This window comes from Musca autumnalis, unplaced genomic scaffold (assembly GCF_047663935.1).
Source record: "Musca autumnalis isolate F117 unplaced genomic scaffold, ASM4766393v1 scaffold_5, whole genome shotgun sequence".
Lineage (NCBI taxonomy): Eukaryota > Metazoa > Arthropoda > Insecta > Diptera > Muscidae > Musca > Musca autumnalis.
The window spans coordinates 130,459,294-130,473,892 of record NW_027412088.1 but is presented as its reverse complement, the minus strand read 5'-3'; the positions used below and the strand labels follow the sequence as shown (position 1 = coordinate 130,473,892).

The 14,599-nt window shown below is 34.8% G+C and overlaps 1 protein-coding gene across 1 annotated transcript in view; it reads right to left on the bottom strand.

Annotated features, from left to right (window-relative positions):
• Positions 1-14,599, bottom strand: part of L (zinc finger protein Lobe) — a 125,810-nt gene that overhangs the window by 97,547 nt on the left and 13,664 nt on the right. Inside the window, exon 2 of the mRNA XM_073991347.1 lies at positions 8,694-8,954. Within this exon, the coding sequence (XP_073847448.1) occupies positions 8,694-8,954 (261 nt within the window). The remainder of the gene's footprint in view (positions 1-8,693; positions 8,955-14,599) is intronic.

Here is a 14,599-nt window from a genome sequence, read left to right as displayed (position 1 = left end):
ACACATCAAAGTTTATATGGAACACAACCACAGTCAGCTCACAATTGCTGCATGGTCATCACAAGCAATACAACCACAATAGACAACGACACAGACAGGCACATTCAAACCAAACAAGGACACCGACAGTACCAACAGAAAAATATCAACATTTATTTAATGGTTATGGTGGATGATGCGTCTTCTCTGAATGTACATCTGACTATATGTGTAAGATTGTGTAAAAGGCCATATTACAGTCATAAGGTTACTGGGCCTTAGTGTGGGTGACTAAAATTTGACTTAACATTTGTGTCCATGAATGATTCACACATGTACGTATGTGTCGGCATGTATGTATGACACAAATTCGATTGCAAACCCCCTGTATTCAAGAATATGCTACTTTACAAGTTAGTGTTGTATATATGAAGCCAAGGCAAATATTCTGTAGATATTTGGCAAGATTTTACATGCAACGAGGGTATTAGAAATCATATTTAAAAATTTTCTATTTTTTGGTGGCAAAGGGATATAATCCTTTACATGAATGATGTTGCAAATGAGGATACAACCCCGTCAAGAATCGAAGAAGAATGTTCTGTCGAATCTTTTAAACTTTGATGAGCCTTACTTTTAATATCCTTACTAGAGTTTCTGGTCGGGAATTCCCGGCCCGGAATTTCCCGGGAATTCCCGAAATTTTTTGAACGGGATTTCCCGGGAAAATTTTTTGAAATTCCCGGGAATACGGGAATTTGCCTTATAGTTATTTAATATTGGAAATATAGTAGAATGGCGACAATTCGTGCCCTGATTATTCGTAATTGCGGGCCCATTGGAAAAATCTCCATAATTCGTATAAAATATGTATGTATTGCTATATAATTGGTGTTTTTTTCTGAAATTCAAAGTCTGTATAACCTCACATAATTATGAATTTTTAGTTTATAACGGTTGTTCTAGTCAAAATTTTTATTGGTGGCATTCTTGAAGAATATTAGTTTGCTAAGATATAAAAGCTGTGATCCATACGAATTGTTGTTTTCTCCAAAATTATTGTTTGCAATATAAAACACTGTATAATGTGTAAGTGGCAAATAGAGCATATTAGGATTGGAAATCAGTAATAACAATGGTATGTACTATGTTCATATAAGTACGACTCTATATCATTGGTGCCATTGTGAAGCCGTGTACTCAAAAGGTCAGCCGTGTAAAAATTCGTTATAAACGGATTTGTTATATTATCAACACGCATTTCGAACCATAAGAGGAACATACAGTATCGTTGACTTTAAAAATATAATCGGACAGCACTCTTTGATATCAAGGAAGCTTTGCTAGGATGGTAGTTGGAAGAAGATATTTTATATAACCTCCGCTGATTAGTCAGGAATAATTGGATTTTGACCGCATACATATAGATATTCTTGAACAGCTGCTATATGTTATATATGATTTATTGGTTCTTTCAAGATACTGGCACAAAGTCGTTTAAGATGTTTGCTATTGCTTTTTCACTCTATTGCTATTTTACCCTTAATATTGTTCCAAAGAGATAACAAATGACACGACTACACATAATGGGAGTAGGTATTTCATGTTTACTTTCTCTCTGTCACGTCTATGGCCCACAAATTCGATTTACCATAGTCCCGGGAATTCCCGATTTCCCGGGAATGAAAAAAAGTCGGGAATTCCCAAACTCTAATCCTTACCATTAAAAAAAACTGAAACCTTTTAAAAGAGACCTGAAATCTCTAAAAACACGCCGGAAGCTTCAATTTGCACAATTCTTGTAGATCAAATCGATTGAAATCTTAAAAAAATCTCTAAAGTAAAAGGAATACACAAAATTCAAATGTCAGTTGTTATTAGGGAACCCTCCTAAGAACCTTCAATACCTACCAAATTATTATTAACAGTAAAAAAGTATCAGTTGGCTTTGCCGAAAGAGATATACCAATGGAACATGGAACAAATAAGACTAGACAAAATGCATGCTACAAATTTTTTTTTATGAAACAATATATAGAAACATTACCCACAACAGAAGCAAAGATTTAAATACATAAAGATCGGAAAACTCAATTGTTAACATTTGTCAATAGATGGAGTTAAACTCTGTTGTTACGATATCATAACAACATTCTGTTAAGTAGTTAACCATTTCAGGCGTTTTTAACCGCCAAGTTCATATTCAATGAATATGGAATTCTATATATGGAATACAAACCTGAGTCCAACTTTTTGCTTTCCTACAATTTGTATAAACCGAATTGCGATTTAATGGGGTTTTTTATCATTAACATGCCCCTGTTGTAGTAAAATGTTTATATACTTTGATTCATAAATATTTGTGCGTTATGCATCTTTTCCAGTCTTTACAGTTCTATGCCTTGGACAAAAGGGTGTCTTTTTACTCACTAAATGTCGCTGAAACATTTTTTCAGCAATTTTTCCTTTATACAACTGTCAAAATCTGCAACATTAGTAAGTTGTAGTATCAAAAACAAAATTTATGAATTCAAGGATCTATCCAAGAAGAATTCCCTGTCAATTGGATCGTTAAAATGGGTTAAATACTTACATAATACATACATAATGTTATTTGACCACATTGCATTAGCTCTATTCCTATACATGCAATAATCTTCTAGTTTTAGCACTTTTTACTCGAAAAGGGTTTACTTTTACTACTGTTGCCACTTTTACCATTTATAAAAGTAAAGGAACAGAGCAATTTCGTTAAATTCAAACAAAGACATAAGTACAACAAGGTAGGACATTTCATTGTTATTATTAATCAGTGAATGGCTTTTGAATTTAACGTAATGTACTTTTACGATTTAACATTATTTTCTTTTATACAAACAAAGACATGCAATCGAGACGAGCTAATTCATCAGAAGGTTTTTGTAAATGAAAAAGAATGTCAGAGAAATTGTCACCACAAACCACTACACATTGTATTGAATCCCTAATTACAATTTCGTAATAAATTCAGTATATATAGAACGAACAATTTAAGGTAGGGGTATAGGCAGATTGCCGCACAAGATACACCTGATGATCACTCTCACCAATTTCTCTGACATTCTTTTTTTACAAAAACCTTCTGATGAATTTTCTCGTCTCGAAAGAAAAAAATAACAAAATTAAAGCACATGATCATCATCGCCTTAGCAGGTAAACATAAAACAAAACTATTTCGATTTTCCGCAATCCATAAACTCCCCACACACATTCTCAAATTTTCATAAATATTGACAAGCAAATTTGATAGCGTATGGGTCGCTTTAGACCTAACAACTTGTTGAAAAAATATCGAAACTTTTGAGGTAAATAATTGCGATTTGCTAACAAATTCGATTTAGATTGGAGCGCAAAATTATTGATATAGTCCATTTTGAAAGTGGATCTTATTAGAGAGCCATTCTTTTTGATAGATATCGCGCCCACCAGTCATTTCAGTTGGTCATCGTATAGCTTAGAGCTTTTGGACCATTATGTCACGAAGCACGGACTTGCCCACAAAAAACGTAATATCGCTGTAAACAGGACACGAAAACCCTTAAACTATATTTAAGCGAAAATGTTCAACTTTTATTAGGGCTGTTGCCGAAAACTGTGTCCGATATAGACACTCGAAATCAGATATTCAATTCGCAAATGTTCATCAGTCATTTTGGTTGGTGACCACAGGGCTGTTAAGAGATTTTCGCAATTACCTCAGGAAGTATAGACTATAGTATCGACAACGTGCGTTGACAACTTCCAGCAAAAAATCATTTATAAATGATTGGTTTTTATAGTACTTTTTGGTAGTCGTAACTACTTACAAAGCCCGCTACTAACCCATGATTTTAACAAGGTCATGTCACACTGAATTATTAGAAAAACTAGTTATTCTGAGCCCATTTGAAGTTGAAAACAAGCTAAAAAAATTTAAATTTTTAGAACAGCTGAAGTGGGATTTTTTTAATTTCAACACAATTTATATTCTTATTTTATTTTGATCATGCGAACTTCTGATTTGTAGTCGAACACACTACTCACTATGCCACGCGTACGAACATTAAGGGTTGCTTAAGCTCTTACATGTGCACCACCATCTGATTTGAACACACAACCCAGGGATTTGTAGTCGGACACACACCCTCTCTGGCACCGTATTCATACTTACTAAGCAGTAATATAAGTAGTTATTTTTTACATTACTTTGTAATGGGTTACATAATGACTAACGGATCCAAATTTTTGCTAGGGTACTGCGAAAATCAACAAATTTATCCGAGAAATAAATTCAAACTACAACTGCGAAAAAATTTTGAAATTTTGTGTGTTAGGTACCTTAGGAAGTGGACGGAAATAGTCCATATTATATATTGAACTGTGTATGTCTTAAAGAAATATTGCGATGTCCAAAGTTTGGACCAAATCGGTTACTCCCTTCGAGCGTTATCGTTCGCACTATTTTCGCGAAAACAATTTGAACTTTTGTGGGGGAGGTACACGCAGGAGTGGAGCGATATGGCTCATCTTCGAACTTAAACTGAGTTTGGACAAAATATAGCGAGATCCAAAGTTCGAGAGTTATCGTGCACTCCAGCCAACCAGACTCCATATGAATTCACGTTCACTTCACCTTTATATAGAACTGGTCTCTCAAACCACTTCATCAATTCTCACAACATGGACTAGACGGTGTAATTGTAATTTGATAAGTTTAATAATGTCACAGCCGTCGGTTCAAATGAAGTCAGTTTCTCCGTCTGCGCTATTAGGTCCATTGATTTTTCAAATATTTGTTTCTCAAATAGTACCTACGACGTTTAGCAATGCATAAATCCAGTGCTGCGAACTACCATAGCTAATTCCGTTTTCCGAAATCTTCGTACAAGCATGGTTGCAAAGAATTTAGCTTTTATCTTACAATTCGTCTTTTCCCAGCAAAATGTTCGATGCCAAAGATGCTATTCAAGAATGGGAGCAAATGGAATGGAATGTCATTTTTTCAGCATCTTCACTCATTTTTTTACAAGAGCGTGACCCCCAAAAGATGCAATTCATTTTCAGATCCTAAGCATGTCATCTTTACTAACTCGATGGAATGGCATCTTCAACAATTCTTTGGCATGGCATCTATACCAATCCTTTGGCATGCCATCTTAACCAATTCACAAGAATAGCATTTTCACTAATCTTTGGCATGTCATTTTCACCAACCTTTTGGCATGTAATTTTCACGTCTTGTTCGGAAAATGGAAAATGCTGTATTGAAAAATGATTTTCATTTTTTTATTTTATTAATTCAAAGGAATTAATGAAATAACTATAATTTATTTATCATCATAAAGTTTACATCTATAATTGCAGTTTGTTCTCGTTGTTGTAACAGTAGTTAATATGTTTTTATTCTCATTTTTCTCCTTAATCTGACTCTGGGTCTATCAGTCGTAAGAATGTGACTATTTCGCTATTTATATGCTTTGTAACCACAAAGCTGCAAACTTAAGTTTCTTAGCAGGATTGGTCGGGCAATAGAAAAGGAGCAGTGAGTCGTGGGGGCCTGTGCTGTATGCTGGGCAGATGCTTTCCACGGTGTCATCAGTACTTGCCCTATAGGAATTTTGACGGCTGCACCATCCCGAGCGTATTGACCCAAAACTACTCTGGTTTGTCCTGACAGCTGGCGCTTCTCAGCTGCGATAGATGGTGATTGTTCTCCAAGGACCGCATTCACACGATAACTGTTTACTGCATCTGCGACTGCATTCGTGTGAATGCTACTTAAACCTGGTTGAAAGGCTTGTTGATCTAGAGGTTCTCTCTTTTAACGTTAGACTTCTCTTTCTAGATTATGAAGACCCCCTGGCTGCCTGGGTCTGTGGTCTGAATTCTGCTATCATCGACCATGACATTCAACTCTATTGTTCCCAACTCGGCCGCCCAGGTAGTGAACAGAGGGGCCGTAGATTTATTGGCTGGTATTTGCATATTCCTCGCGTGGAAAAAATGGTACGATCAGACAAAAAGGAGTTCAGTCTTTCACAAATTTCGTCAGGGAAGGCACCTGACGCCAAGATAGTACAATCATTCGCATACGTTACGATCTCAATGCCGTCTGCAGCGTTTGGAATTCAGAAGAGGTTTTCTTCACTCTACGGGTCTTAAATTCTACGTACTACTGTCATCCACACTTAAAATTTATTATCCAACGTTTCAAACTTGGACGGTGCGTAGTCTGCTCGATGACATCAAACAACGAGAGTGCTTGACAATATCAAAGGGCTTTGCTAAATCAAGTGTCACTATCATGTTCTATCGCACGGCTTGCTCTGAGTGAGTCCTCGGCTAATATGGAGATGGAGATGGCCTTCAGCGCAGTTGTTGTGCTGTTTACGGATCCTATGCTATTGATCGTCAACTGGAAAGTTATTTCTGATGCTGGAAGAAGATAAGATTCACCTTTGCTGGCATCCTTTTCGGGCTTCAGTAGCTGGCCTATTTTCCAGACTTCGGGAATGATGTGTTTGGCAAGCGACAGGTTGTAAATTTAAGTGAGAAACTTGACTTCCGGCCGTCCCAGCTGTCGCAGTCTTCACGCAACAGAGTTTACTTCCTCCGCAACAGGGTTTGATTCATCTTACAAAAGGATTTTACTTCCCATCAGTGCAGTGCAGATTTCGACATTGACTTCAACTGCAGATTACTATTTCCTGAATTTTATTTTACAACGTTTTGGAAATGTTTGTTGTTTTGTAGGGATCTACAAATCGACTTGTTGAGCGGGGTTCTCTAGAGCAGGCAAGGAAACTTTAATAATTGGTCTGTTCCTTTACTTTTAAAAATGGTAATTGTTGCAAAAATGGTAAAAGTAGTGAACTGCTCTCATATAAATTGTATGCTTTTAAAAGTAAGCAAACACTTTGCGGGTAAAAACTGGTAACCTCAGGCACGTAAAGGAACACGACTAATACCAAAGAGTGCAGTCCGACTATACTTTTAGCTCAATGATTGGGACTTCCTAGCATAATAAATCTTACATTGCTTTAAACGTACATATTTAGATAAATAAAAGAATATATACATCTGTAAAAATAAAAACACAAAATTCATCTCTATTGGATCGATGTAATGGGTTCAAATGCTAAGGAAAAGATCGGGTCTATCACGACTTCCTTTGAATTGTTTCAAATGCTGATGAAACGATCGGATCTTTCACGACTTCCTTCGAATGGGTTCAAATGCTGATGAAAATATCGGATCTTTCACAACTTCATTTGAACCAATGCAAAAGATCCAGTGAAATCATGGCATCTCATGGAACCACTTCCATAAAATTTTGCTGGGTTATCAAACACAGCCAAAATTGTAATTGTGTTATGTGTTTTATGTTTAATACAAACTAAGAAATGGCTTGAAACGCTTGCAATGGGAAAAAGAACTCACTATAGTTGGAATGAGTTCCTTGTTTCCTTTTTATGAACGGAGCACAGGTGCTACGAATTATTACATGAATCGCAAAAAGGTTGACGTAGTAAATCTTTTTTTGTCTTTTTAGTTAGTAGATAATTACTTTTACTGGCTTATCATTTTACGTTGCTGTCATCTTTCTAAATCAAATTCCAACCAAGGTCCCACGTACTTTCATATTATTTCCATCACATTGTATTACTTAAAGATATCAGACATCCCTATTGGCTAACAGAGAGGACACTGTTTATTGTACGCTCCACAGATCTTTCCCATAACACTATGGAACGTACTCTCCGACAATCGTGTTCAAATGCTGCTAGTTGCAGTTTACATCGAGACCGATGTAAGTGTATGACAGACCGGAAATGAACACAACACACACGCACCACATGGAATACAAGTGCAAGCAGTTATGGCGCCGAGAACAACGACAATAACAAATGAGATATTTTGCAGTTGTCTTGTTTGACCGGTCAGTTGCTGGTGGTCGTCTCGTTTGCTACTCATTGACCAAAAATGAAATTTGCATTTTTGCTATTTATGAGACTGCTGAGAGTTATTAGCTGGGCAAGTCGGTACTCGTGGGAGTGTTAACTTTGTTATATCAATACAAGCATTTGTAAAAGTACAATTGCGTAGGCAGATAAATAAATACACAAACATGCGTACATTAGACACGCCACAGAAATGGATAGAAGCTCATAACTTTAGAAAATCTAATGTTTGGATTTTGTTAATCTTAAATGATCCCAGTTGGCAGATAAATTATATAGTAAAGATCTATGTTTCTCTTGGACATTAACGCAATTCACCCGTGAACACCCTTGACAGATAAGACAAAATCAAACAAATTACAATGCTATAGCAACTAGATTTATGTCTATAATGTAGAACAAACGTATCATATAAGTATAATACTAAAATTCTATGATGTATTTCTTACTTTGTTCTAGTATTAATGTTTTCAAAATTCTTTTTGTTTGAATTCTTTAAAGGGTTTACAAAGCGGGGGTCTCTTTAAAATCTTACCAATCAAATAATAGATATTTTCCAGTCATTATAAACTTTCAAATCATCAAAGGTATAAGGCGAACAGTATTTCCAAAATAATCTACCACTTCAAAATACAAATGCATATATCCACATATCGTTACACTCCAATATACAGAAAAAAACAACATTCTTAAATATGAACTAATGTCCATTGTGTTATGGAAATAAAAACTTACCATTGTTATTGTTTATATATGACATTTCTACTGCTGATGATACCATTGTTGTTGTTGTCACTGTTGATGCTTTTGTTTCGGTAGCAGATGAACTCACCACAAGGGAGGGACTGATATCTTTATTTTTTATATCTATAGAAGATTGTCCATCAACTTTGTCATCCTCCTCACCATCCATACTCTCAGTATCGCTAAGTAACTCCTCTTTGGGATCCAGCAATGATAAAGGATCTTCTTCACAATTCTCAGCCGTTTCCCCCACTGCAATAAAGAAGCAAACAAAAACCTATGCATGAATTATGACAACAAAAACACGAAACATTAAATCACTATTGCAAGGAAGACCGACTACTTAGTGTCTGGGTCTCATGAACAATTTTATTGGTCTCACTACACACACACCCATGGACATGTTCACATGTACATATTCATATGTATATATTTATATATAAACATAAATCTTGAAGCATAAAAATACACCCTGGTTACCCCTTTAATGGCCAAATAAAAATTAGTTATGCAATCGAATTTTAATATTTATATGCCCCCCGGTAACAGCCCCAGATATATGTATGTATGTACACACTCTTACATTCGCATTCGGGAAACCCATCAGAATAAAGAGCACAGTAGTTGAGTCACCTTCATATCGCATTGTCGTTGGTGTTTTGGCGATATTGAAAGTATCGCCCAAACCAAAGAAATTTGTTTTAGAGCAAATTGGATTCTTTTCCGTTGGTTTTCGCTTTATTTATTTTTGTGTTATTGTTGTTGTTGCTTTTCCACCGCCAACACCGGCATCATCTACAGTTTTCTTTACGTGTTTGCTGCTGCCATAACCGAAAACACGGAACAGCACCACAACAACAGGAACGGGTACCGGTAACGTAGTGCCAGCTCACTTTATGCAGATTAAGCTTAAGCACTCCCCAGACGACCATAGAGGTATAAATTCTATTTACACGTACGTATATTTTATTTTTTACCAATAGCTCAACTTAAGTACCAAAAGACATTCTGCAACCACCACCAACGACACCATTCATTCATTCATTCAGTCCATCATATGTACTTGGTGTCGTCCGTTAGCAAGTGAATGGGAATGAGTATATCCCAGCTACAGCAAATGGTCCCAACAAATTCATCTTGGTCCATACATGTGTTATTTCTTATGTCCAGCACATATGCAAACGAATACGAAGGAGTGTGGGAGTGTTCAAGTTGGAGAAAAATTACTGTGGCAAACTCTTAATGAATTGCCAGCAGAAGGTGTTGCTATTCCATTCACTGGCTAATGTCCGATTAGGAAATTGTTATTACTGTTGTTCTTTATGACTTTCAACACATCTTTTCTCTGTTTTCACTGGATACCCCGCCATTATGATTAGATATTTGTTAACCCGTTTTTCACACAAAACCCCTCTCATATCCAGCTGGGGTATTTGTTAAAAAGGTTTATTTATACATCTCTTCGCTGTGGTAGTTTTGGTTTCTCGCTGTTGTTATGTCATTTTTTAAACACAGCCAGAAGCATTCTCTTTACACGAAACATGTGTAATCGTTTGCAATTAAATTGAATTTTTCATAAATATTCAAGCAATTCGTATCCACTGCGTATGTATATTTCGAGCGATTCGTGCAATTTGTCCCTTCCATAAATGAAACGTTAAGATTTTAAACTACACCTCAAGGAATGGACAAAAATGGTCATTCGCAGCAAACAAGCATATCACAAGCCGGCTCAGATAATGAATTTTTATGCACATACACATTATTAGTCTGTATGTACATAAGTATGTCAGTGCGTTTCCGTGATATACATACATGTTCCTATGGCAATTGGAAAAACCCTTATTCCCATTTAATTTGAATGATATATAAAATCCGCGGAACAAAATATTTATGCCTCCACTAACTACAGCATTTCTGCTTTGTTTATTTAACTGTTAATACGTCCAACTGGAACACAAATTTCATGAGTTCCGCACTATTGCGAGATAGCATCTTAGAGTTATTAAAAATTAAACAATTTAGTCTTTAAGAAGTGTCGTCTTTTGTTCGACACTCCATTCTGACACGGAAAATGGAATTTTCTCTTATTACATTGAGCTTCAAATAGTATCTGATACATTCGTTAGCATTGTTATTTTTCTCATTATACAATGGTATGGTATATTTGGATTTTTTAAAGAAGTTCAAGACCAGGCCTACAACTGTATGGAAAGATAATAGAATTATTGAAATAGAAATACATATAAGCATCACACGAACAAATCGGATATCGGCCAAGCGAATCAAATACTAATTCTTCATTTTGTTTGTTAGTAAGTAGGATTTCTTTTTTTTGAAATTTAGGTGTCCTTATCTCGGGAAATATGGGCTTCCCGTTTGAAATAAAATGGGCCGCGAACAATCCTTAAGTGCTGTTAATCGAAATTGAGTTAAACAGTGAACCGATGTATTCCATCTTCGAATTTGGTCTACGTGTGCAAGAAAGAAATATCGTACTTTTTAAAATTTATCGTATTCTAGCACTATCGTACACGATGCCTACGATGCCTGTAGAGTTGCAGTGCTCAATTGGGGTCCTACGTGCTGTCGGTGTGTGTCAATTTGCCCACTAGCACAATTAGAAAAGAGATCATTTGCTTTTGTTTTGAAAATTAAAAATGTTGGGAAGTTTGTAGCTTCCCATGTTTGTGTTTTCAAACAAACACAACCACAAAAAATTTATTTTATAATGTATTATTAAATGTATTTTATAATGTATTATGTGCTGTACAAAGTTTGGATTAAATCGGTTATTTGTTTCGAGGGCTATCGTGCCCCAGCCAGACAGGCCGGTTGCCATAGATAAATCGACTCCAAGCAGCCTGAAAATAAGTTGGCCCTAACATGTGTGGGTTCTGATACTCTTATTTCAATGAGGTAAATAGCGAGATGATTCGGAGTTTCCAGAAAATTATTAATTAAAAAACATGCAAAAATATATTAGACCAGTAAAAAATCCCATCACCAGCTAACCGGGTTTTATAGTACTTTTTGGTAGTCGTAACCGCTTACACTGAAAGAAAAATGATTCGTTGTATCAATGAACAGCTTTCATTGATTATTTTTCATTGATGCTATGAAACGTTCCATTAATATAATGAAATGTTTCTTCCATGCAATGAAACTTTACGTTATTTAAAATTCAATAATTCATTGAAAAATGTATATATATTCGATGTGTTTGATTTGCTTTAAAAATGAATGAAACAGTTTCGTTAAATAAATGAAAGAGTTTCATTAGACAAATGAAAGAGTTTCATTAAATAAATGAAACATTTTTGAAAATCCTTTTTGCGTTTTGCATTCTTTCTGTTAAGTTATAAAATTCGTCTTCTAATTATTTTATTTAAACAAATTAAATTTTTGACAATCATAAAAAGAACACATTTATATATTGGCTACATACATATGTATAGAATCACATACATAAATATGTTTGCATGAATATTTGCCAAAACTAGCAGAAACGTCATCAACTGTACAAAAGTTAGCTACTGTCGCCGATTGGCGTTGGTATACATAAATATTCATCCACATTAAAAAGAATGCTCTTCTCAGTTCTTTGTTATTGTTTGTATTGTCGTTCATTGAATTCCATTTGTGGTTGTGTGTGAGTATTTAGTTTGTGGATGAAAAAAAAGTTATTTTACGTCTGGTGTTTTCAACTTTAAAAACTGTGATGTGTTTAACATGAAAAGAAAATGTAAATATTATTTTTTAGGTGTTCAGTTGTACTTTTAAGTGAATTTTCATTTATATTTTTCTTGTAATGGAAGCATTCAATAGAAAATCTAAAGATGAGTGGAATGGCAGAGAAACTGTTACCATTGGCCAACGAAGCATCTCTGAATAATTTAATATTTAGAAAGAAAACCAGATAAATTACTAAAAATTGTTTTATGGTTTTCAATTTTGCTTACAGATGACAACGCTCAAAAGGATGATTAACTTCGCTGAAAGTAAGTATGAAAAAAATCAAATATTGGTTAAATTATTGTTTTGTAGTTTTTATGTGTTCGTTTATTTACTTTTTTAATTTTCATTTATAGTTGCAATGGAGATAAAAAATCCAATGATCAGTGGAATTACGGAGACTGTCCGTGGCCAATGAAGCACTACTCCCTTAAGAAAAAAATGCTGTATCCTAACATCGTGGACGTACACAGGGGATGACTCAGCGGCAAAAGTTGGAGGTAAGTTATTGTTTAGAAAACCAGTCAATTTGTTAGCAATTTGTTTCAATTTTACTTACACATGACAACGCCCAAAACTATCATTAATGTGCTTTATACCTGAGGTATTAAATATGACTTGTTGTATTAATGGTCAAAACTAATTGCAATAAAATGAAATAAACATACTTAGAATTGACTTAATTTTTGTTCATTACGTGAGTATGAAATGACTTCATAACATGAATGAATACGTTGTATTCATTGCATAAATGAAGAAGTGTCATTACAACAATGAAAGTATTTCATTGCATTAATGAAAAAGTTTCATTGCATCAACGAAGGAGTTTCATTGCATTAATGAAAAAGTTTCATTGCATTAATGAAAAAGTTTCATTGCATTAACGGAAAAGTTTCATTGCATCAATGAAGAATTTTCATTGCATCAATTAAGGAGTTTCATTGCATTAACGAAAAAGTTTCATTGCACAAATGAAGGAGTTTCATTGCATTAATGAACAATTTCGTTAATTTTACTTCAATGAAACTCAATGAAACTTTTTTCATTTATTCAATGAAGCTCTACGTTGGCTCAAAATCAATGACAAATTTCATTGATACAACGTAGGATTTCATTCATATTACGTAGCTTTTTCTTTCAGTGTATACATCAACTCACAAACCCATTATTTTAACAAGAGCATGTCATACGAAATAGCTAGTTATTCTATGACCCATAGGAGTCTAACAATAAATTAAAAAAAAAGCAAATATGTTGGAACTGTTGAGGTGAATTCATGTTGAATTTCAACACACTCCAAATTTTTATTTTTCTTTCTGGCGGATTTGAACATGCGAGCTTCTGATGTGAGCTAAACACAACACACTTTTTTACGCTTACGACGATTAAGGGTTCTTTAAACGCTTACACGTGCATCACCAACTCTTCGTAATTTTGCTAACAAAACATTGTTTGCTGACAAGAAGCGTTGATCACACACGATCTGTACTATTACTTAGTAACGAGTAAGTTACCTAGTTGGGTATTGTAAAATTTTAAAGAAATAACACATTATTTTTCAGCCTACTGATAATGCAAAAGGTAGCTTCTTTAGATAATGGGTTATTCGGCTCATGTGACTCCCAAATGTTTTACTGGGTAGATACTACATACAAAATACAACATTGTGATGTTTGCTACCTATCAAATCTATATTTTTGTAAAAATTATCCGCTAACTCTGAGGTAAGAAATTTTTATTAAAGCTATCAACTTGCCCAGTAAGTATATATACCTACCTATTCATGCACATAATGAGTTCAATTTACAGAGTACATTCATATGTAGGTATGTATATTTTGGTTATTATGTTTGTGGACGTTTTGTTGACGTATAAGCGCCCATATGTATGCAAGCGATTTTCATTTTTGTTTAAAGCCCCCAAGAGTGCATTTCGCACTCATTCACTAACAAACAACAACATCAACGATATAAAGTAAATGTCGTTATTTGTGTTTGTTTACACGCATACATACGTACATAGAAAAAAGCTTCACAGACGTTTGTACGCAATCCTTGACTTAGCCTTAAAGCAAACAGAGTTTTTAACTCCGTAGATTTATTAGAAATCACACAGTCACACGAAAGTTAATCGGCAGCAAGAGTAAAACCTCCACATTCCCA